A 26,249-nucleotide genomic window follows, 5' to 3' on the forward strand; every position below is an offset into this window, starting at 1 on the left:
AACCATATCTGTAGCCAAACAACACCTTCTTGTCTAGGACACAAATACAGCTAGATAGTGTCTAGTGCTCAATGGCTTCGGGTCCCAGGTCTTACCTCACTAATTGCTTTTAAGAAGTTCAGTAATAGTGTTTGTTAATTCTGTCCAAAAATCAACAGTCATGCAAGTGCTGCTTCACAAAGATGACCTTTACCCAGGCCTCATATAGACAAAACACGTACATAGAAAATCTCCATGCTGACTTAATTTGCATTATTTTTTTTCAGAGCATTGCGGTCAGTATTGTGTTATCTTGCTATAAGAAATGTAAACAAGGATGCAGTTTGCAATATTTTTAGTGGTAGAAAATGATGTTTGTGCTTTGCAAAGAGGAAGAATAAATTGTTTCTCCTAACCTCAAACACTCCTCTCCCATTTCAGTTATTTTAATCACTGGCATGGTCATGAGATGAGAAACTTGTATGTCTAGGTGACTCATATGTCTTGGTAGTTCAAGGATATGACTGACGCCTTTCAGCTGGAAGGAACTGAAATTTACAGTGTTGATATTGATCTGCCTCTGTTTTATTTTGAGTACTCTGATACTAGTACAGATCTGCCATCTATGGCATGTGTAGGATTATAGGGCAAAAGAAAATATGTCCTGTCTCAATGCAATTATAGGCAGGATAGGAAGATCTACATTTAGATCTAAGTATCTTGGAGACTCCCTTCTGATTCTGAGGACTATTATCATATAGATGCTGTGACCCCATGTAAGTATAATATGGGAACCTGTCAGAGAGGAACCAGAAAATGCAGTTAAAAACAAGTCAGGGTATTTGTTTATGACAGACAGTTAAAGAGTTCGTATTACTGGAATTCAAAGGCCCATAATTTTGTCTAGTCCAAGCCTAGTAAGGTGCAGCTTTCTGTGAGTGTAATTCAGTTTAAGGCTGGGCTGTCTTAAACATTTTTGTATGAGCCCGCAGAACAGTATTTATGCTTCATTCCAAAACAAGCAATTTGCAGTGTACACTGTAACTCTGTGAAGCTGGTGAAGATTTGGAAACTTACTGAGATGGTAAACAAAGTCCCAGATGTTGCCAGTTCATTTTGTATTAAAAAGAAATGCAGCATTGTTGGCCATTTGTGAAAATTCTCATGCTCTAAAAAGACAACAATTGATCCTTTCCCTTCTCTTGAATCCTGTACTCATGTGTTTATGTGCTAGTCTTTATCTTGGTGGATATAATTTAAAAAAAACATGATTTTTGCCTCATGTGCATGGAAGGAGTGCATGGAGAGAGTGGATTAGAAGTCCTCAGTTCACTTCATTTTTGTTCTCACAGTATTTGCTGGCTTGAACAAAAATTTATCATAGAGGTCTGAGACCCCTTTTGTTGTATTGGGAAACTTCCTGTCCCATCTGTTTGTGTCTCTGAAATTGCAGCCATCTAGTTTTTGTACCTCTTAAGTTCTGAGGAAGACAGGTTCTCCTTTGGCTGTTCGTTTTCTGCAGTTTAACTCTTTGGGAACTGTCAGCTAGAAAGAAACCCCAAAATCTCCTGAAATGTCTTTGTAAACACAGCCCCATATCATAGTGCAATGCCAGGACACCCTGAGGTGGGTGCCCCTGGGCAGTTTGGGCCTCTGAAGGTGGAGTTTCATGGTGCTGCTCTGAGCAGGTAGACAGTTTGTGGCAGCACACATCCTGGCCACCCTTTCTCTCTGTGCTGCACTGAGCTCATCTATGCTCAGGAGGTGAGCCTGTGCTCAAGTATTCCCTTGGGGACTCTTTCAAAACAATCACTGAGATTGGACTAGCAAAGGAATATATGGATCTTGACTGAATAGGACCCATCTACAGGCCTTTTCTTATTCTTTCACCATGCTTTGAGAGAACCTGGATTTGTCTTAGAAATGCAGTAAACCTGCTGCTTTTCTCTCCTCCAAGCAATCTTCCTGCATCATGGCTATTCATTCAAAACACAGTGTGTTTCTCATGTCTGTGCTGTCACCTTTGCTGGGATCTTTGTCACCTATGTGTCATCAAAGCATCCCAAAATTTTGTTTGCCTTTGTTCTTTAATCAGTTCCTTCATCTGTTTTGTGCCACAAACAATTGTGCAGGTGCAGAGTGAACAGTGTTCCTGGCTGAGTCATGGCAGAAGTCAGTGTTGGAAGCTCCTGTACTGGGCAGGCCCATGGAGCTGAGCTGAGGACAGACTGTACAAAATAAAGCAGGAGTGTTTCTCTGCCTGTTTGAGTGTTTGTAATGCATAAGCAGTATGTCCATGTTGCTGGTGTTAAAATAAGAGTGTTTAGCAATAATAATAGGGCTTGATATGAAGGGCTTATACCTGATGTACCTGCAAAGAAGTTGTCCCTCAAGGCCTTGGCCTTTCCATTTAAAAAGAACTTTTTGTCTTACTTTAATTGTTCTTGGAAACATTCCTTCCATCAGTATAGGCTTAGATAGATTGGAGTGTCTTACCCCAGGCTGGGAGACAAAACCAATGACCTTTCCTGCAATGATTTATGGCTCACAGTAGCACATCTACACTGGTTGAAAACCCCTGTACCCGTAATTCACATAATTATACTGGTATAACCTGTCCAAGGTCTAAAATAGTCTGAGGAATCCAAGGAGTTGTCCAACAAAAACAGGAAACACAGATGGGGTGTTCAGATTATTTTTATGTATGGGGAGGTTGGGATACACCTGAAATTTGTGTGTGGCCCTTATGCATCCAAAAGAGGCACAGTAGGGCAGGGAGTTTTTCCCCCTGTCTCCTTTATGCTGTAATTATTATAAATAATTTTACAAGGGTAAAAATTAAGTTCCATATTTTAGTGCAGGTGGAAGGATTCTTTGGTGATAATGGTGGCCCATAATGCATAAAAGGCAGAATTTGTCATGACAGAGCTCCAGTTATCCCATAAAAAATACGAGTTCAAAAACATGCAAAGCATTCTGTAAAAAATAATACATCTGAAGTATCAAAGAATCTGTGTGAGCCTGTGCTGCCTAAAATATACCCTGGAGACTAAAGTAGATCAATGAGTGTTTAGTTCCACAAGGTATGTTCTATTTGATCACATTAATTTGAAATTCTAAGTAATGACTGGAAATCAGGGTAGTGGTCAATTAACACAGTAAAGCTGTAGTGACCCATAGCAAAGTAGGAAAAGAGTGGAGCCACTATTACAAAAAGGATTTCATATCTTCTCTGCCCTACAGATTAACTGCAGCACTCAGCAAAGCAAAGCTGACCTGGCCAAAGCTGGGGGGATCTGCCTGAGTCTCCCTCTCCAACTCTTAACCTCCCCTCTTCTCCAGGTGTTAAAACTGATAAGTGCACAGAAGGCCCTGATGGGTTTTTCAGATTCACTGACAGCCTGGTAAAGGCAGTAGATCTGCTCAGAAAAATTAGCCAGGACAGCAGCTTGTCTTACATTAGGATTGGTGAAGGTTCATCTTGTCAGAATCGTTTCTGCCCATGTAGACTTGGCAGACTTGGATGTTTGTGGTGTTGCTGGTAGCTTTTTATCTTTGCAGGCTCCTTTACCTACTTTAAAAGTGAAGGCCATTCTTACACAGGCTCCTATGATATCTTCCAACATAGCTGTAAGGCACAAGTGTTTGATTTACATTCCATGTAATTCCATAACCCATAAGGGATTTCCAGTGTAGCTTCCCAGGACCCCCTGTATTACTTACATTATGTGTGGGATACATGTTTTAGTAGACTGGTGAACTAATGGTGACATGCAAAATTGATGGGCAGTTTTCTCATGTAATATTATGGACTGCTGATTCCCAGTCGCTGACCATGTTCAAAACAGCAGGTGAACTTATTTCTGCAGTTTTTATGTTGTGCACATGCAGCTCATTTGAAATAGGCATTGTAGATGTTCTTGTAGCTCTACAGGCATGAGAGAAGCAGGATTTGTGGGGTGGGGGAGAACATCTTAATTAGTCTGACTGATTTAGCTGAGGTAGAATATGTTATGCCTTCCAGGCTGAAAGAAAAGGTCCAATGGCAGTGCTTGTCCTCTATGAACTGTGGAGTCCCTAACTTCTCCAAGGCGTTAGAGCCTCACAATCCATCAGCCTATTCAGGAGAGAGGTTAAGAGGAAAAGTGGCTGTGGAAGTTTTGCCTTTTCTAGTTCTTGCCAGGAAATAAATCACTGAATATGAGTGTGCTAAGAAGTTTGTCTTGCTGATAGCAATTATGTAAAAAACTATGTGCCTTTCAGTTGCCAATATTGCTAGTCACTTAAAATGATATAATTTCATTGCCAAAGAAAATGGAAGCAGCATAGATGCTACAAAACTACTTAACTCCTTACAGAGGCATATTGTCCTGTAACAGCAGCATAGAAAAAATAAAGAAACTGAGGGAAGGCCCTTTAATTAAGCCACTGTGATCTTCTTGCTTTTGAATTATTCAAGAGGGAGCCTTGAGCTTGAGGCAAAATTTCTTTTGGTGCATTTATTTCGGTGCCAGTAACAGTATAAAAATAAATTAAGCATTTGGAGGAAAGTTCATAGAATTGATTTTAAAGTACGTTAATTGTCCAAAATAATAATCTCTATCTTCTATCTGTGTGATATTTTTTTAGTATGCTCTTGACTACTGTGCTCCCATTATGCTATTTTCTGCTCCCTTTTGCTTAGTGTACTGTTGCATGCTGTATTTCAGAAAAATATTTAAGCAAGATAAGGCCATTTGATACAAAGAAATAAACAGTGTCTGCTAGATTGTGCTGACCCCTGAAGATCCATATCTAAAAGGCAGGATCTCATATTTATCCCAAGGATTGGTCTGAAGACAGAGCATGTTTTGGATTCCTTAATAAAAGGCTTTTTACAGTAGGTTTTTGTTTAAAACATGTACTTCCAACATCCTTAAATAGTACTGTAACTGAAGCACTCCTGAGAGGTAGCTTTCAGGAGATTATTGTCTGCAGGATGCATGGCCCTGAGTGTGTTTTAAGTGATCGATATTTAAATATTTTTAATGAAATAACACAATGGGAAAAGCAGTATTCTTCTGGGTGATGACTTCAGGGCACTTCTCATGTAGTTTAAGGTTTGCCTCACTGCAAACTTTGGGCCATACATTCCAAAGCTTCTGCATATGTGAGTTGGGTATGCAGAATTGTGGAGAATTATTTGAATATTTTAACCTAGCATCCTTTCTCATAACTCACACTAATCTGTGCAACTGAATCAAGTGGTCCCAAGAGATAATTTCCTTGAATCTACTGAGCTTGACAGAGCATTTACTGAAGGGAAGGTACAGGGCAGCTTGGATGCTATAGAAAGATAGCAGGCATGGGAATTCAGGGATTTTATGTGAGGAGGCAAAGCAAACTGGCAGCTCTTAGTAGCAGCCATGAGTAGTTGTTGTTTGGAGACCCAAACTAAACCTTCTCAGGAGGGATATTTAGCTGAGGGATTGACCAGGACAGAGAGCTCAGGGATTGTGCTAAGGGCAGGCAGAGCTTCATGCGCTGCTCTCAGTTTGCTTTGTGTAAAGCCTGCAAAGAAGGCACTAGGAACATTCTTTTTGGAAGCTTGGGTGAATGGAAAACAGGCTTTCTATTGCCTCTGCACTGAAGAGAGAACAAAACCCTTTGTTTTGTTTTTATCTATCTATTTATCTCAGAGAAAGGGGCTAGAAACTTGATTTTAAGCATAGAAAAACCAGGCATCTGTTTTGTAGTTATTGCACTCATGTTGACAGGGAAGTATATGATACTTTGGGTGATTTAAGCCAAAAAGGAGTTGTATGGTTGGGGTTTTTTGGAGCAGGTTGGCTTGGTTTGGGGTTTTGTCCTCTTAGGACAAAGCAGGCTTGGAGTTGGGACAAGAAGGTCCTAACGAGCAATTGTATTTGTTTTTTCTTCTTGGCATGCCAGGATTTCTTGATGTGAGCATTAAGACCAACACTTGCTTTAAACCAGAAAATTCTCGTGAAGCCAAATCTTTTTATGAACTGGTCTCTTGTAATCAATTCACATCTAACAGTCTGTTATATCATACTGTATGTAACAAGCCTCCATATATGTATTTTATACAGTCACATATACTTACACAGGTAGATGTAAGATATCACTACCCTCAATCCACCTTTTGAAAAGGAAAGATTGTAAGGTCATGTTTAAAAACATGACAGTGTTAAGTGAAGAAATGAGCTATAGGGTTTGTTTTTTAAAAAATCATCTGTGGCATGAGATATTTTTAAAAAATGAAAAAAACTGAAGTGCAGGCCAGTATTAGCAAGATTTATTAAGTATTTTCATATCTGGACAGAAGCAGCATGTCACACTTAGAACTATTTTTAATGGCTCAGAGGTAAAAAAAATGAGGAATATGTTTTCTAGACAACACACATTTGGAAATAAAAATTTTTGTCCTTGTGTTTGTCCTTGTGTTTAATTTCTTACAAACCCATATAGAAAGTGAAGGGATTCTTGTACCTTAGCTTGAAGACGAAAGCTGGGGACAGTTCACGTAAATCCCTTCAAAGTAATTTTAAAGCAGCTTTGAACGTGACAAGTGTTTAAGTGAATTATGTTGATAGACAGGTTTCATTAATTAAAGTGATGTCATTTGGTGTCTTAAACAGTTGTCCTGATTTTTCATTCTGGGCAGTGTAACTGGAGGTCAATATGTGGTCAGCTTTACTTTGAAAGTAACCACTGTGCTCCTTTTAAAAGGGTGATGTCAGTCCTTTTCACTTTTGAGTGTGCTGGTGAGCAAAGGAGGGTGTTTATTGCAATTTCTTGCCCTGGTTATGGTGCCTACTGTGTTTGGAGCCAAGGCACTTTGCCGGGGACTTTCCAGTGAAGTCTGGTTGCCAGAGACACTTGGCCTCATGGTGTCACCTTCAGCAGAAGTGCTGAAATCTGTCTGTACCAGAAACCTTTAAAAACCAAAAAACGTTACCCCGGAACACTACACGTACTACCCTGGAGAGGGAGAAAGGGAACACGCCTGCTCCTTCCAGGTGCTCTCCTGGTGGCCAAGGCATGGATGGCACCCATCTGCTCTCAGCTGGCTCTATGGTCAAGCGAGCAGGTAAAACAGGATGGACATTTCTGTGGTGTTCAGGGCAGTGGCTGCTGTGAAGGTGAAACTCAGGAGGTTTGTAGGGCAGGTATGGCTTGTGCCTGAGTGCAGGGCTGTAAGCAGCTGAGGGGAGATAATCAGCAAGATAACTAGACACCCCCCACAAACCTCTTTTGTCTTACGTGCCTACCACAATAAAAGGATTATTAATTTTCTTTACCACTCTGGTAGATTAAGATAACCTCTCTTTGAGGGTAATTTGGCAGCTATCTAGGCCTTTTAATGAAGGTGCTGCAGAGTGGTTTCTTGGCAGCTCTTTGCTGGTGTCATGCAGAGTTTGAGGGAACTGATCCCCCCTTGCTTTTCCTGCCTCCCCCAAATTTCTCTTGAAGCTCTTTCTTGTGGGACACTGATGTATACTTAGGGATACTGGCAAAAAGAAACAGTTTTGGGCTTTTTGACAAGAGAGTGATGTTTTAAGTTATCTTTGCTGACAGAACAATCTGTAAGCTTTAACACTCATCAGTTTTACACCAGGCTCTTGGTAGATGTGATGGTACATACTAAATTCAATTCAGAGCTGTTGACTTACTCCAGTTGAGGCACTTTGCCAATGTCTTAGGTATGCCCCTTCATCCATTCCTATAAAGTTCAATATTAAACTGCCTTTCATCTTTCTGAAGGTAGCAATATCTGAAAGAGATGTATATGCATTCCATTTCCAGTGACTGTACTTTGCTCTAAAGTCTTGGGTTTTAAAAATATAATTGCTCTGACTTTCAGCCTTCAAAAATGGTTTTATCATGAAAAATGTTAGTATAGAGAAGAGTTGTCCAAGAGTAACAATTGGCCTTTTAATACATGCAGGAGAGTGCTCCACCATGATGACCCCTTTGATAACCTTATTCTCTGTGGACTGAGGTCACTACAGTATTAATTACCTTCCAGAGATATAATTCCCTTTATATTTCTGCTTTAGAAGGCATTGATAGACTTATCATGTAAAAGTATCTCTTTCAATGGACATGTAGTAGATGCCTCTGCAGGTGCCAGGGGTTTAAAAGGTAGCTTTGAAGTTGAAGAACTGAGCTGGGAGTTCCTGCCTGACTTGTAGAGATATATCTTTCATGATGTGTAACTGAGAACAGGTAAATAATTACCTATGGTCCTTAGAGTACTTGGCACAAAATAGTTTAATTATTTTAAGGGCTGTGTTTGAAAACACAGCAGACATGCAGCACTTGACTGGAGAACTAGAAAAATGGTTTGCCTACCTCCATTCATTTTCTCTTTTTCCCTTCAGATAATAAGATTTTGATGAAGAGATGGCTGGTAGCTGGGTTGTGGTGTGCGGGGCTTTTTTATTGTTGTTTTTTTTTCCCTGAAGTCTTCTCTGTTGAGGACACATCCCTTTAGTGAGGAACATACTAGTTTCTACAAGGTTCCTTCTCAGATAAGAATGGTGAGACTTATCTGATATGGTTGAAATAACCTAAAGTGCAAAATTATTTTATGCTAGTTAAAAGCAAGGTAATAAGGGTTGGAAAGATTCTTCAAAGACTTTAAACTATGTATATGTTTCCTAATGCATCTTTTTCTGAGTGCACAAGTAAATTAATTTCCAAAAGAATCCTCAGCATTTGAAAGTACAAAGAGGTTTATTTGAAAATATAACAAACTGTGCTTGATTTTGCAGTCAGAGATTGGCCCAAGTGCATGGGTTTGCCTACTTCTACAAGTGGCATATTTTGAAATAAATTAGATAACTGTTAGAAAGAACAGTCAAGCTCTAAGGAAGAGGAAGAAATGTTCTTGTATTCAGTTTATTAGTAAGAGACAATCTCTCCTGCTCTCCATCTTTGGGTTCCCATCTTGTGTTGAAGTCTGTGTTGTTAACCTCTTTTGGAGGCAAAGACTCATTGCTCTCCCCTCCAAGAAGTCACCATGTGAGAAAACTAATATATTTTAAGATTGCAGCAAGAGGTCAGCCTTTAAAATGTACTAGAATCTTCAGGGTCTCTTAATTAGAAATAATGAAGGTTATATTTCATATATATTCCTATGAATTCAGGACCTAAGATTTCAAGAAAACTATTGATTACTGCAAGATGCTTAATAATTCACTACAACTGTCCATCCTAAATGTTCATATGGAGACCAAGATCTTTTGAGCAGATAGAAGTGCAAATGGACCAACACAGCAGGGAAAAATATGCTGTATCATCATATGTGATTTGGTCAGTGATGGCTTTGATCCAGAATTTTTTATTTTCCATATCAAAGAAGATTCCTGACCAGCCCAGTGGGCTTTGCATTGACCTGAGCTGCACTGACAAAAATAAAATCTGTAATATCACAAGGGAGAAAGAATATGTGCAGGCATGGACTGCAAGGCTGTGACAGAGCCCCAACAGCACAGCTACAGTCCCCACAGTGCAGACTCAGCACAGTCTGGGATACATGAACTGGCCTTGAATACTTGACAGAGTGGTGCTTTTACTCCTTTTGCTGACAATGGACACAAACGTGTGCTACACAAAAGTGAAGCAGCAAAGTTGTCTTTCCCTTGAGCCTCTGAGCATTCGGGACAGTATAAACACCATCTGCAGTCCCTACAGGTGGTTAATCCCACCTGTGTACTGAGTATGTCAAAGCCATTGGCTCCAGGTAATTAAATTTCTAGTAAATACCATACTGGAGACAATTTCCAGGAATGTAGTGTGTGTACGGAAAAGGACAAAAATGGGCACCGCTACTACAAACAGAGAGAACTGAGGAGAAAATAACACTTTAAAAGTTCTGATTTATTGGATATCTATTCTGTTTGAATAACCAAGGATATATAGTTGAATCAAAATTACTTAATCAATAAATTGTGGGTCAAATAATTTTGTTCCTACATATCTTAGAGTGGCATATTTAACATTTATGTAACTGATATGCTTGCTAAGAGAATTGCAATGTAGAGTAAGTGGCTATAAATTTTAAGAGAAAAGTGTTAAGCTTACTTGCCTGGAGGAAGAAGAGAAAGAATTTTTCTGAAGACCTTTTTCATACAGTCAGGATTCCAAGACCTGATTTCCCTGACAAAGGTACTACAAATAAGGAGCAGGCATACATGAAGGAGTAGAGCAGCTTTCCATATGCTGAGATCTAATGAAAGCAAAATGAGACTTGTTAGAAGCTACTCAATTTTTTCATTGGGAGTGAAGTTTAAAAGCTTGTTTTGCTTAGTAGTGCTGTCTGTTTGGTTATGCGGCTGGAAATCTGTTTTTTGGATAGGAATAAAAAAGTCATGCTTCAGGACAAAACATGAAAGCAAATTATTATTATTATTATTATGCCTACTGAGAGAAGTTTCAGCACTTTACATAAAAACAAACAAACTTCCCACACAAACATACACTTTAAAGCTTTGTATGTGAGCTGTACATTGCTGCCAAGGAAAGTGTATGTTTTTATTTTAGCTGATATATTTTAATTGGATTTTAAGTGGCTCGTGAATAAACTACCTTACATTAATATATTGGCTCTCAATTAGAATGTATACAAACATCTGAGCTGTGTAGCAGTGAGATTGATGGGCATTATTTAAAATGAGAGATACAGCCTCTCTGCTGCAGTGCTCTCCCCTTCCTTTTCTACGTGTGTCAGTGTGATTTGGTTTCTGATTTGAGGGTCATTCCCCAACATTTTATGGTACTTTTGGATAAAATTGTTTTCTCATTTACACTGTTTGAAAATTTCACTATTTTCTACTGTTTTTCCCAAGGTACTCTGTTTTTTTTTTTTTCAACCAGCAGCTTGGGTGTAAATCACTGCTTTATCTGCTTGTGTGGGGTCTTGGGGAGAGGGGAAGAAAGAAGGACTTCTGCCCTGCCAGCATTCTCTGCTATGTATGCAAAGCATCCTGGTTCAAAACCAACTCTCCTCTCTTCTCCCAAACAGAAGCAGTAACTCAGTAGTAGTAAAAGGCACCTGCAGCCCTAAGGAGGCCTGAGCAACATGGCAGACAAACGTACAAAATGGCATGACAGGGGTGCAGCTCTTTGCTAGCAGTTGTTCAGGTCTAAGTTATTTAATAATGCAAAGGGTGGTTCCACAGCTTAATGGGCTGTTAGCTAAATAACTACAGGTAGCCCTGTGAATATGCACTGCCACTCCCCTTCTCCTTTAATTATCCAGTTTTATCATGTTTTCCCATCTACGCCTCTACTTTGCTTTTGAAGCTGGTTTTCTTACTCAGATGCCTCCGTCTCATCCTTCACTCTGCTGCTCTGGCATGAAATGCAGATGTGTGAGTGGTACAGATGAGAGCTGCCTCATGAGCTGTTGTCTACTTGTGATGCAGAGAGCTTTAGAAAACAGTTGTTGTTGACAGGTTACCTAGTGGTTTTGCTAAATGTTGCAGGGATTGACATTTCATGTAAAAAAATGGGAAAAATATAAATGGTAGGTTTTCTCCCTTGCCCATGAATAATCCCATTGATGTTCCGCTGAATAGTCAAAGAACGAGAGCTAGCAAATTCAGATTACTGCATATTTATATTATTAATTCCTCCATTATTCTGCTAAGAAACAACAGAGCACAGTTTCTCTGAAACTAAGAGAGAATGCAGAATTGGTTTTCACTTAATTGGCTCCTTTGAAACAAGTCTCTTTGAGAAGCAGGATGTTGTTAGTCCACTATGTAAAGACAGTGTAACAATACACCTAACACATAATCCAGAAATAGCTGTTTTCAGGGGTCTGTAGTTGAGGGGTAAAAATACCCTCGTGGCTTTCAAGTAGAAATGAGAATTTATACAAATGTAGCTATGTCAAGAAGTCTGCACTAGCACATAAAATTAGTCAGTCATTGAAAACTTAATATCAAAATGTCAGTGGAAATAATCATTATCTCAAAAAACATAGGTTGACTTTCATTTAAAGTCTGTTTTGGTAGTCAAGGTCTTCATTCTTAGAAAGGTAAAATAAAGATTGAGAATAGGGTTCACTAAGTATGAAAAATACAGAATTTGGCTTTAAAATTGTGATATAGTCAGTAACATATAGTGGAGTTTGCTTTCCTTTTCCTAACACCAGTGTAAGTTTTAAGTACTTTCAAAAGTGTTTGTAATTATGTTAAATATTTGTAAGACTCATTTACCTAAAGATTGTATCATATAAATGTAACAGATTACAAATTATCTTCACTTTTAATTGTCTGTTGTTGGGTAAGGTTCAAGTTTACAGGTGAGGCAGTTCAGTGAGGTGTTAGTCTTGCAGTTGCTGTCTGCTGAAATTTTATCAAGCTTCTCATCACTGCTTAAATTCAGTCTAATAGCATGGAAAAGTAGTTAAGACTCTTCATATAATTGTATAGTGTTAAGATTTTGAGAAAGAAATTGAGTCGTGGTGCTCAGCACCTCAGTGCAATTGGGTGCAATTGGAAAGAGTGTCAGGACAGATATTCTGTTCAGGAGAAAATAGTGGAAGGGAGTCCTTAACAGTGCACCAATTTCATCCTCAACATTTTGAATCCATGTGTTTTGCTTTGTGTTTCTAAAACAATGACAGCATACAAAACCTCACAACAACATTTCCCAGCACAGTCTACGTCATGACGAATGTCTTCTGATTTTACTTCCAGGCTGACTTAAGTTTTGACTCAGGGGACATTTGTAAACATTTGTTAGTCCATTCCTGTTTGACATTTCAGCATATATATAAATAATTTGCTTAAAGCCTTTAATCCTTAGACTTTGCAAAGCAGAGGGTGGTTAGTGATGATAATGATGACGATTATCTGATACAGACAAGTGGACATTTCTTTAAGGATCAAGATCCTATGCAAAGCAGTGTTTTCAATCCTTGCATCATCCAATTTCCATTTGCAGTTTTGGCTTTAATTTCAGCAGCTACCTTGTTGTGTCCTTTTCACAGTCCTGAAAGAGAGAACTAACCAAGGCCACTATTTCTTCAGATTATACCTATTATTGCTAAATGCAATAGCTTTCCTGCTGCATTTGAATGTACATACTAGAAAGGAAAATCAGTAAAGAAAGTTTGTATTTATTAAATAATTTTATGAGGAGGATCACTGAAAACATTAAATTTGGAAATTGTGAAAGTAGAGAACTGTGTAGTACTTCCCTTGCCCACGCCAAAGTGATGATCAAAACAACAAATACTAACACAAGGGAAGGCCTTACCAGAGTGCTGGAGAGCACTTAAATACCGAGGTAGATGTGCTTGGTACTAGCAATTTGCTTCAGTTTCCACAAAACCTGCCTTTTCCTTGAGGCATGCAAAATTAACTGGGAGGTCACACGTCAAGTAATTGGACATTCCATGGCACTTGCAAAAGATAATTTAAAATATCAATTAAAAAGTTAACAAACTTTTGTAGGTGAAGAGTAACTCTCTGTGAATGCTTTCTGTATTTTCTGTTAATTTATTTTGTGGATTAATAGCTAACTCTGCTCCTATCCCTTTTGTCTCACTGCAGTCTTTCCTCAGTAGTATTCCCCTAGAATCCTTAGCAGAAGGATCAGACAGTCTTTGGCCCACTGCAGTTACAAGTAGGAGAGCCAGGGGCAAATCTCTGCCTGGAATGTTTCTGAGAGCAGCTCTGAAGTGTTGGGAAGCAGGTGAAATGGCTCCAGGTGTTGTGAAAGCCACCTCAAAACTCGTACTGTGCCTAAGTTGTGGGTACTACACACAGGGGTGGTCCTAGCAGGCAGAAACATCTTACAAACTCGTGACAAAACACTTATTCCTGTGAACAGCCCATCTCTCAGCATTATTCTGGATAATAAAGCAAAGCAGAATGTTTGGTTGAGTTTTGCGAATATGCTGTAAAGTATACATATTTAAGTATAAATATATAAGTACATTTACAAATGTAGTGTCTTGGTAAGATTTCTCTGGTAAGGCATGTGGCTCCTTTACATTCATAGGAAGAAGGATATATATGAAAACAAGAGCCTAATCATAAACTCTAGTTTATCTTCATGGAGATAAAATCTTTCAGAAAATAGCCTTGACTTGAAAAGGCATTTCAAGCTGAGTTTTATTTTGTGACCATACTGCAAAGGATGAGGCAAATACCTAGGACACTTGCATGTTCAATGATCTGTTGGTTAAAGTAATTTCTTCTTGTTGCTTAAGAAAAAGTACATCTTTTAAGTCTTTGTTAATACTCCAAGGCTTTCAAAACACTTAACAAGCCTGGCATTTTCAGGCTGGTAATATGTTTTGCATAATATCAATGGCCTGTCTTTGTGGCCCATGGGAAAAAGAAATCCTTTTCGTCTTTGTGGTACATTCATACCAGCCCTGTGCCCAAGATAATTACAAGTGGAAATGCTTTTTGTCTTCTGAAATCTTAATTCCAGCAGCCCAGGTGTTTTGATGAAGCTCCCAGTATATATCTAGCCAAAACTATTTTGCAAAACTTAGCTGCATTTTAGTGGTTGAGTCAGTTGTATTTTTTGTAACTTTATGGAGGCCTTGCTGGCATATATTCAAACAAATGCAAGAAATGCTGTTTGATCTCTTCAGATGGTTAAATTGTGATTCCTGTTAGCACTGCTTTGGCTTGGTGCACCCTGTTTCCTAGTCAACTAAAGATGAAGTTGGAGGAGCTGGCAAGGCTATGATATTTACATAATGCCTTTTTTTCCTGTGAACCCTGAATGTGGATGGAAACAGCCTCTAATCTTCTTAGTGATCAAGCAAAGATTGAATGCTTTGGGTCAAGCTGGGGTTTTGCATAGGCTCAGCTAGAAAAAAACTCAGAAATCCCAGCTCTTCACAATGACTGCAAATGGAAATATTTACAGACTAGTTAATGTTTCAGTAGTTGTTAATATTTTTATTATCTCACCAGTTTGCAAAGACCACATAATCTGTTTTGAGCCATACTTTTTGAGACTTCTTGGAAGCAGAACAAACAGCCCTTGTATTAAGCTCTGGGCACTGTTCGAGTTCATTCCCCTTTAGGGTAGTTTTAAGTTGTATCATGAGGGATGAAAAGGCAAGTGTCAGAATAAGCATACAACCTCAAAATGACTGGAAAAGACTGAATATATGATCTTAATCCTTCTTGCACTACTACCACTATGACATGGTAAGAGGAAGAGTTTATTAGGTGCCTGTCCTTTCATATCTCAGTTATTAAAACATACTGACTGGGATTTTTGTTATGTGTTACAGTAAAATAGATTTTCAAAGACTACTACCATAAACCTTAAGATTTTAAATTTTTTAAAGTGGATAAAGATGCTGAACTCAGGCTAGAAGTGACATTTCATACTCGATTTGCCTTGCCTGCCTAGATTTTGTGGTATTTTTTCATGCAGAAGTTACAGCTTGTCAGGCATTCTGAACCAATGTGCAAGTACAATATATTACAATGAAGGAGGAAAAAAATCAGCCTGTCCTATTTACATTTTCCTTTTTCTTCAGGCTTACCTTCCCTAATCCAAAAAATTAATGTTGAGTCGTTTGACTGAATATTACCACAAGGAGTTTTATTATGTAATACATCTTCACATAATATAAGATCACTCAGAGACTGATTTCTCAGAACATGAAAGTTAGTAAAGTTAGTAGGAGCTGCTGGCCCTCTTTTAATACCTGCAGCCTAATGTTTGCAAAGCAAATGGTCAGGTTTTAGGTGATTGCTTTTGTAACTTAAGTTCAGCAGGAGGCTCCTTTTTTTTTTCTTTACTTTGTGTTCAGTAATAGAATCAATATTACAACCATTCTCTGCTTGAGCTTGTCACTGCTGCATTTCATTAACTTTCTCAATATTTGATGCAAATTGTTTCTAATTAGCATGCCTCTGAATAAAGAAAAGATTCTTAAAAACCTGTGTGCAGTCTGTATAATAATAAAATTTTATTCTCAGCTATGAAGACTTACACCATTTTATGACTTTTTTCAAAATTGCTGTTGCTATTATTTTTATTCTTGTAAGTAGTGTATTTTAGAATGAAACTCTTTTATCTGTGCTATAATTAATAACCAGAAAATGAAAACATAGTAAGGCAAGTAAGGACATGATTCATTATTGAGAAGAGGAACACAGCCGTACACAGAACTGGTCTAATGTTCTAATATTTTCATTAAGGGAAATGTTCAGTAGATTCTATATTTTTTGTATATGTTATCATTATGGCACACATTAAGCATGCATCTGTTTTGATTTTTCTCCCTTTATCTGCAAAGGAGATGATCCGATTTGTTAAAAAAAAAAAGAAAAGGAGAAAAATAGGAGGAAAAAAAGCAGGGGGAGTGGGGGGATTGGGAGAAAAAGGAAGACATGTCAACTCTGTCCTTGTGATTATCCAGAAATAAGTTTGAAGAGTCTAAGAAAATTTTGGCCATCCACTGTAAAACAGCATAAAATTTGAAGTGTAGAGATCAAGGGCAATTTCATGAACATGGCTGCCTTGCATTTCCTATATGGAAGGAAAATATATAGAAAGGAATGAAAATATACACACACGTATATGTAAACTTTCTGTATGTATACTCTTTTTTACAAGTAAAAAAGATAAATACATAGGGGTACATGATCAGAACAGGGTGTTGCAGGAGTCCAAATTGTGCTTGTAAAAGTTTGTCAAAGGAGTTGACCAAATCTGACCACTGAGCTCTGTATTGTTATTCTAATGGGAAGAAATAAAAGATAGCAAGGGGCCTATGGCCTCAGAGAGCAACTTGTCAATGAGATCGAGGCAGTCTAAATCTGACTGTGCCCAAACACAATTGTTCAGCCCTTCCTCCCTTTTCCCACCCTGGCAGCACATTCTCCTTGCTCCTTTTTGCTTTCACTTCTGTGAGTGTGTCCATGCCATAAAGAGTAATTGTCTCCTGCTCCACTTCCTTCACGTTGTTAATTTTTGTCTGGGTGAGTAATCCTGTCAGAGTTAGGGCACAAACTCCCGTGCCAGCATAAGGGTATCTGTGGATTTGTACAGCTGGAGGCCACAGGACCATACCTTTTAGTGGCACTATGGATTTAAATCAAATGGAGAGCAATATGGAAAAGCAGCCTGAGCTCTACGTGCATCGTGCCCCTTGTTACCACAGTGTTCACTGTAATAACAGGAGAGATTTAGACAAGTATGCCACCAGGCTAATTAAGGGCTCTTCTGCTAAAGAGGCTTTTGTCTCAAGCTTTAGTTCTGGAGATCTGAATGTAGCTATATATATTAAAAATAATTACTAAAAAACTGCAGAAACAGGACCAATTTTAAGGCCTTGATTAAGACTTGGTTTTATTTTTACATCTACACCAGTATGACACGTGATATGAATACTCAAGTTTCAGCTTTGGAATTTTTTAAATTTAAAAGTGTTTAGGAAACAAATTACAGATGTTATTTTATTCTGTCTCTTTTCAGCCAATATTTCCATGAATATGATATGTTCATGAAGCTGGATGTCACTCAAACCATTCAGGTTCTCAGTTTGAAATGTAAAGGCTGGTTTCAGTGAAACTTCTCTTGGTGTAAACGGGAGCTGCATGTTTTACTCTAAAAACAGCGCTAGACTGACTGTTCATCAGTAATTGTGAATAAGTATTAGTGATTTGAGTAGGCTTTCAGAGTTATGCAAGTTTAGCCTATATGGAAACACCTGTAGGGTTCCTTTGCATTAGCTATGCCTATGTTTGGAAATGTTCATGAATGTCTGAGTTAAAGCAATAAGCCTGTGCTTCCATTGATCTCATCGACTTTTAAAATCTTTGTGCTGCTTGAAATAAATCTGTTCAGTTTCAGCTTGATGACTTCACTGTACTTTTTTCCTTGCTTCACCTTCCATCCTTTCAAAAACTGGTAGGGATACAGTTCTCTTCCACGTTCATAGGAATTCTTAACACTTACTGTTAAAGCTGGTTTGAATTAGGTATATTTTCCCAAAATTTGCTACTGCAAGATGGCTTGTTTTCACAATTACGACAATTATATTGAATTATGTTGTCCCCCATTTTTTTTTGTTATGAAAAGGTGTCTTGGTTTTCCAGAACATGGTCTACCAGTTCCCTTACCTTTCCTATAGTACTCTTCTCATGAAACAAATAGGAACAGAAGATTAAGAAAATACACCCCAATTCCTGACTAAACTGAAATGTCTCACAGATGCTTGTGCCCTTGGTATTTGGTTTCATTCACCTACATGTTATCTCATAAAGCAATGAGACACTGTTTTGACCCTTTGTTATTTATTTGTTTTTCTCCCTAGCTGTGTGCTGCCCACCTGCCAACCCGATCAGAGGCACCCAACCACTACCAAGCAGTGTGTCGGGCTCTGTTTGCTGAAACAATGGAGCTCTACACTTTCCTGGCCAAAATTAAAAGTGCAAAAGAGGTAAGCAGTCTGAGAAGGTTTTTTGCTTTTGAGCTCATCTCCATGTGAATTTGGCTTACAAAATCGCTTCTGTACCCAGCGATTAGAAAATGTCAGATGCTTGAGGAGATGATCTGTAGTTTTCAGGGAGTACACTTCTTCAGCTGAGGTGTTTTTTTTTTATTTTGGCCTGTAACCATTTACATTCCTCAGAATTTGTTATTAATTCTGACTAGTCTATTGGGAAGTAAAACATAGGATTTTCTTGGAGGGTAACATACTGAATACATGTAGCCATTCCTGCATGTGTGTATGCAATGTATTTGATTCTAAACTCTTCTCTGGTGTTTCGGGGATGTTATGAGGTATCAGAGCTTTGCCTATTCTTCCTCAGCTCCTTCCCATGAGGGAATTCTTTGCTGAGAATTATCTGAGATTCTTCTTGCTCATATTTTGTCCCCAGTTATCAGCTTCTCTTACTTTTGCTGTATGATTGGTTTGTTGTCTGTCACATTGGTTTCACAGCAGAGCCAACTTTAAAAATAGAAAAAATTTCCCCTTCAGGTCACAATGCTTATGTTCATTGCCTGTTTGGCTGTTATTGTTGGCTGAAAGGCCATCCTGTGAACCATTGCAATTAACGGGTCTCGCTGAAGAGTGATTTTAAGGATGATACTTACTACAGATAGTTTCAGTGATCTGGCCTGCAGAGTGGCCTTGTGAACAATTGTGTTAAAACAGTCTGGGTGTGCTGGTAACATTGGAAAACTGGTGGCTGAAGGGAAGGGCAGAAAGGGAAACTGATTTCTCAAATCTGGTTTCTTCACCACAGCAAGCTTGTCAAGTAGTAATGCTTTCATAATTTTTTTTTTCTTAATAAATCCCTGAAGGATTTTCTTTTCTTTTGTAAGTCAAGATCTACAGTACCTTTGAAAAGCAGGATAAGATTTTACAGACTGACCTAAAAATTTTGGTGCTGAAAAGGCAGAGCTGTTCCACCCACTCACACGTACTCCCACAGCTTTCCTTCTTCTGGTTCTAGGGAACAAATGCAGTAAATATCAAGCAAAACAAAAAATAAAGGAGTGACTCCTAGTCAGGTTAATGAGCTGAATCAGCTCATTAAAGGGTCAGATGAGCCTCAGAGCAGCACAAGAGAGCTTTTATCCCGCTGATGGTGGAAGATGCAAACGAGTCAGAGATATAAGGGGCAGCTGCTCTTTCCTTCCTGAGTGAGATGCATCATCTGAGAGGGAGAAACCTTATGAGGTGTTTTCCTGCTGCACAGGATCACATATAATTTCCACTTCTCCAGTCCTATTCAAACTGAAAGCAATTTTTAAACTGAAGCAGTGTCATACAAAGATAATTTTTACAATGTCAGCATGGCTAAAGAGCCACTTGTTTTCTAAGTGCTTGTGTTATGGGACATCTGCATCCAGTGCCTCTGATACAGGGAGCAGTCAGGATACAAGATCTCCATGCTAAAGCTGTCTTCTAAACCCTGACATCATTAATTTCACATCTTGGCTTTTAACTATTGGATATATTAACTGAGGGACCCGTGTTGGAAACACCTTACTCAAGAGCTGTTGCAAAATCCACTTTGAGGCTCAAAGAGAATACTCTTCAGAGTTCTTCTTTCTGCTCAGAGAGGAATTATATTTCCAATAGTTCTCAAACACCTTGGCCACAGTGAGAAGTAATAGGGCATCTTTGTTGTCAATGTCAAAATCAAATATTGTGGGCTATAACCATTTAAAATATTGTCTTAACAATAATATTTTTTAAATTATTTTAAAAAGTGGAAAGGCATTTTGAATTTGCAAATTATTTAATCACCTTATCATTGGGCATAAAAACCCAACAACATCTGATCAGACCATAGAGAATACTATGAGTTAATCCCAAATGAAAGAAACCATTTGCCTCTCACAGACTATTAGGCATTGATTCAAAGCACATTTAGGTCAAAGGAAATTCCATCCATGTGGATGGAATTTTGGCCCTACTGAATCAGTAAGACTTTTATTGCTGTATCTAACCAGGGCCAGAATTTTGACCTTTTGATTTCGTTTTTGATTTCTGGATCAGTCCCTCAGCCCAGTAAGCATGTAAGAAATTTACCAGGAAAATTATCTTGGAAGCATCTTTTGGAACCTGAATACTTTGGATTTATGATGTGCTTGATCCTTGGTTGTAGCTTTTATCTAACTATAGATTTGGAAGGTATTTAATTTTGAAAATAAAACAGTGTACAAAATAAAAAATAGGTATGAAGAAAATATGAGGTGGAATGCTGTAAATCTTGTTGCACCATTTCAAAATGACCTTTATAGTTTATACTTGAGGCAAGCAAGGATCATATGATCATGTTAGGTTTGTGCCAGTAAAAGCTGTGCTATTGTTTACATGCTCTTCTGTCTTGCAAATATATAGCAGAATCTTAAGTCATGAGGAGTACAGTTAAATCTTCTCCTAGTAAATTCCATTTTTCTTTTCCTTTTGTTGTTGTCTTATAAGTAAATGGGTATGAAAGAGAGAAACACTCAGTTCTTCAGTAAGGAAATTTTGTTGTCATGGATTTTTGGTGATTGCATTGGCAGAGAACTGGGGGAAAATAATCAATTTACATACATAAGTTCCAATTTAAAAAAAAAATTACACTGTGTAATATTGTGGGTTTGACACTAAAGATGCCAGGAATTTTTAATTGTTAGTTTGTTTCAAAAAATGACAGCCTAATTTGGAGGTCTTCCTTTAGATTCTCTCAGACCTAGATGCAGTTGTAGATGTGAGATCAAAATGAAATTAAAAACACCAAAAAGGGGAAAGAATCCTCTGAAATTATTTAAAATAACTTTCCTATGGATAAAAATTACTTTGCAATTACTTGGATTTCTTCTAGGGCCACTGAATGGCGCCTGAGTATCTAATTCCCAGGTATATGATGTTCATATTTTTTGGTCAATAAATGCTTAAATAGGCAGCTTCACTGTAGTGGAAGAGGAAGAATTTTTATTTGTAAAAATTCACATGCATGGAATGAACTAAATCTGACCTATATTATGCTGCAGCCTAGAACAGGTTTAGATGGGAAATAAACTGTGAAAGAATCAGGGAAAAATATTGCCATGATGCTGTTTTCAATTTGGCCCTATAAAAACTTTGAAAGTCCAGGATTTCAAGAGGGATAGATTGGTAGGTAGGAGGGATAGGTCTATAGGTTGTAATATGTTTTAATACTGGTGTATTCTGAGGAGTCACGTGTTCCCAAGTCATCATCTGTCATATAATAAATAGAGCATAGATTCACAAAGGGTTGTACTGATATGAATTTGGCTGAGTGTATTAATCAGAGATGATGAAGTTATGAGTGAACTGTTCAGATTATCTCAATGGATGTCAAATAGAATGTCTAAGGCACTTTGTCACATAATTGATGCCATATGATTATTTCCTGATTCCCTGTGTATGAAAGGTCAGCCATAAAATTGACTTGCAGACGGGAGATGATGCTTCCATTCTTGAAAAGTGTGAAATGTTTCATAGAGTGGATGCGCAGGATGGACCGAGTTGAGAAAGATGTCACAGTGCTAATGAAATAGTTTTTAAAAGTATACAACTAAAAATTTTCTTTTTGCAAGGTGAAGTTTTTTTAGCAAGTTTACTGGGTGTTTTTCAGCTTGCTGGCAGCACCTGCATGCTCCTTAGGCTCTGTGAAAGGTGCTCTTGCTGCAGACCCACCCTGGGTACCATCTGCTGCTATCCAGGAGTGGTCTTCTGATGGGCCAAGAGTTCCTAATTCTTGTCACCTGCTATTTAAGCTTTTACAGCTGATGTTAAAGATAGAGTACAGCTTGCTTTTCATGTCAAAAAGTGAGCTTTCAAAATTGCAATAAGAAAATCCCACAGAAAGGGATTCTCTCTCTCTCTTTTTTTTTTGTTTTGTTTTATTTTGTTTTGTTTTGTTTTGTTTCAAGATGTTTTGGGGGGGCAATGGTCCACAAGGTGAAGGAAATGCACACATGTATGGCAGGGGACAAGGCAGTTTGAATATCTGCTAAAAATTAACCCCTGTAAAAGAAAAGATTCATCTTTTTCAGGATCGTCCAAAAGTCATTGACATAACCTTTGGTGGCATCTGGCCATAGACAGAACTGTAGGCAGAAGTAAGTGATGTGCATGAGATAAAGCAAATGTTCCTGCTGTGAAGTGTCTCAGAAAATGCTCAGAAATGGCATCGAGTGTGACTGAGAGAGACAGGGAGAAACTATGCAAGCAAAGGAATGCAATATTGGTGCTCTGGATCAGGCAGGGGATTCACCAGGCTTGTATCCACATTGTGAACCTACTTTTTTGAAGGGATATCTGCCCTAGTCCTCCTCTTGCTCCCTGTTACTGCCTGGTCTTGCCTTCTTCTGGAGTTAGTGTTCCATGTGCACTTCATGGCTGAGCGAGCCACCAATGTGCCCTTGCTGCAAAGAAGCCTTATGGTGTGCCAGGCTGCATTAGGAGGAATATTGCCAGCAGGTTGAGGGAGGTGTTCCTTCACCTCTGCTCAGCACTGGTGAGGCCACAGCTGGAGTGCTGGGTCCAGTCCTGGGCTCCCCAGTGCAGGAGAGACATTGACATAATGGAGAGAGTCCAGGGAAGGGCCAGGAATATGATGAAGAACTGAAACATTTCTCCTGTGAGGAAAAGCAGAGAGACCCTGGGCTGTTCAGTCTGGAAATGAGAAGGCTCAGGGGGATCTCATCAATGTCTCCAAATACCTGAGGGGAAATGTGAAGAGGACAGCATCAGGCTCTTTCCAATGGTGCCCCGTGACAGGACTGTAGGCAGTAGACACAAACTAAAACACAGAAGGTTCCTCTGAACAGCCAGAAATACTGTTTTTACTGTGAGGGTGACTGAGACTGACAAAGGTTTTCTGGGGAGGCTGTGGATTCTCTGTTCTTGGAGGTATTCAAAAGCTGCCTGGACAAGATGCTGAACAACTGGCTCTGGGTGGCCCTGCTTTAGCAGGGGCGTTGGACCAGCTGACTGCCAGAGCTCCCTTCCACCCTCAAACACTTTGTGACTCTGTGAGTGGTACCAATAAAGGTGATACTGGCATGTGGGATGTAAACCTGTGGGTGATAAACTCCTCGACTGGCACAGGTGCTACTAAAAAACATCATGTGATGCTGGCCAGCACAGAATATGAGATAAGGGTCCAGTAGGCAGATCTGTTGCTGTAGGTTTGACTTACATCTCAAAAAGTTTTAGAGATTGATATACACCCTAGAGCATCAAAATTAATATTCCTTCCAAAACTAATTAAGACTTTGTATATTTTTATAATTGCCTACATCTCTAATTGCAGTGAAAATCCATGCTCATCAAAAACTCATCCATAATTTCATTATCCACAGCGGGCCTTGTAATTAGGCTTTTGGTAGAACATAGAGAAAGCTCCCAATCTGTCATCTTTGTACTGTTCTTTTAAAACATGTTGCCTTTCATTTTCTTCCTTTCTGATGTAAAAACATAATTCTTTCAGTCTGCCTGGATATATTTCAATCTGATCTGCATGAAATGTAAACATACAAATTCTAATTAAGTACATGGGTAGAAATGAAATTGTTCCTTTCTTTTTTTCCTAGTTTCATGCCACACAAAGATTCAGTTGGAAAGGAGCTAATGAAAAAAGTCAGGTGGCTATACTGCTGTATTATTTGTACAAAATATGATAATGGAGGTAGTTAATAGGTACCTCAACAATGTTAATGGCTAACTTATTTTGGAAATAGAGTCATTAGTCCAGTTACTCTCAAAAGTCTTGTGACTGTAAAAGTTGTCAAATAGTCTGCTGCTTGGACTTTCAGAGAGCACAGCTGGAGAAATTAATTAGTTCACAAACTTTTCAGTTCCTAACTTCACTTTTGCCTACACTTCCAAATCTTCAGTGACTCCACTTTTGCAGCTGTGTTATTGTCAGGCTTGCAGCTCCATCATGATCAGTTTGATCTCTCAATGTAAGGAAAATGCTGCTGGTTTGTGTTGGGCAGGGGAGAGTTTGGTTTTATTTTCTTAAGTGGTGCAGACACTGTCACTCAATCAGTGTTACGTGCCCTTGGTTTGGGTTTTTTTGCCTCTTACACAGTCATGTTGAGCAGCATGGTGACTATTGCCCTCTTCAGAGCTGAGCAAAGTGCATCAGCCCATACCTCTATACATGAAGAACTTCGTCTGCTATCAGCTTCAGGTTTTCAGGAACTGATTTAGCTGATCTTGTTCCCAGTTTGAATTAAATTAGTTTGGGGTCTTTTCAAGGACCTAGAGTAATGCTGCTGCCTAAGCCCTTGAAATTTAAACTGATGTTGAATAGCTGGATGTGTATAAAGTTTTTCCTATATATGCATGTTGTGTATCTTAAAATTGACCCTAGATGTGCCAGAATGTTTTATTAGTTTCACAGATAGCAGTGTAAGAATCAATTTAATCAGTGAACAAGTGACTCCTAATTAAAACTATAAACTGGGAACTGCAGTAGACTGTGATCTGCAATCGGTGAAAGTCTAGGTCCAGGTCTGGATTCCCTAGAATACCACATTAAAGCATCATGTTTTAGAAAGCATTTTATGGAAGAGAGTCTTTGACACTGTGCTGACAAGAGTCTTATATAAATCCCATCTGTCACTGAGCACAGAAGAGCACATCTCAAATGTGGGGCACACAGCAGCAGCAAATCAAGGCCCTGCTTTTAATAGTACAGCAAGAGGTTTGAAGACGTTTGATATTTTTATTACTAGCTTTTGTCACAAAATGCAGTCTTCTAAAAAATGATCAATTGCTGTAAAGGTTTAAAAAAAGTGCTAAAGCTCTTGAAACAGTAATTTCCTACACGTCCAACGCTTTTTGCCTGAACAAATGCGCAGGCTGTAATGGGTGAATTGGGTCTGAGGTTCTGGGATCATTTAGAAAAACCCTTTTAAGATTTTTCTGCTTTCTGAAATGGAAATCCATTTAGGCCATGTATTTATTATACTGTAATAGCTTTTCTTAAGCCATTGTCCCAAGGGTAAGTGCAAGTGGCTACACCAGAAGCAGCTGAGGTTATTTGCAGGTTTTGGACCACAGTTGAATTCTGACAAAGGGTCTATTGTATTTTAAGTGTATTGGTTTCTATAATTTACAGTTGAAACAGAGGCAGAAACCCACTGATGCTGGCTGGGGATGCTGGAGGGAAACCCTAATGTTCCATTTAGTCTACAAGTTTAAACATAATCATTTATCACAGTGAATTTATTCCTTCCCAAGCAGCACCTGACAGGTGTAGAAGAGTTATAGAAGCCTTCCTAAACACTTCCTGCAAGCATAGAGTGCTTGCTGGTTTCTTCCAAAGCTTTGTTAGTTCTGTAAAGATGGAAGTTTCTTTATCTTCTACTCTTGTCCAATAATTGCATGGTGAGCAGCATTTAAGTGCCAGAGCCAGGTGCCAGGGAAGGGAAGGGAATGAACTATTCCTATAAAATAGGTGCCTGTGGTACCAGGGCCACAGCCAAGCACTCAGCACAGGGATAGGGATTAAAAGAAGCCCAGCTTTGGCAGCAGCCTGTGTTTATACCAGCTCATTTGTATCATAAAACTGCACTTGGAGACACTTCATCTCTTGGCTGGCAGGTTTTGCTCCTGCAGCTCTCTGGTGCATGGTAGCCACCATCACTTACACCTGTGCTTTCTTGGGTAGGAACTGCCCCTCTAGCTATGTTCCAGAGAAACTAATTAGATGGTTGCCTTATTTGGAAGATCTTTCAGCTGCTCAGGGTGGGTTTTTTATCCCTCCTGATTTTCAGCT

General features: G+C 38.8%; 1 protein-coding gene across 5 annotated transcripts in view; it reads left to right on the plus strand.

Annotated features, from left to right (window-relative positions):
* SPIRE1 (spire type actin nucleation factor 1) overlaps nucleotides 1-26,249 on the plus strand; it is a 126,745-nt gene that overhangs the window by 58,219 nt on the left and 42,277 nt on the right. For all 5 annotated transcript variants that reach the window (XM_088172921.1, XM_088172901.1, XM_088172916.1 and 2 more), the window contains exon 4: nucleotides 18,302-18,427. In XM_088172921.1, the coding sequence (XP_088029047.1) occupies nucleotides 18,302-18,427 (126 nt within the window). The remainder of the gene's footprint in view (nucleotides 1-18,301; nucleotides 18,428-26,249) is intronic.

This window comes from Sturnus vulgaris, chromosome 1 (assembly GCF_052056855.1).
Source record: "Sturnus vulgaris isolate bStuVul1 chromosome 1, bStuVul1.hap1, whole genome shotgun sequence".
NCBI classification, from domain to species: Eukaryota; Metazoa; Chordata; class Aves; order Passeriformes; family Sturnidae; genus Sturnus; species Sturnus vulgaris.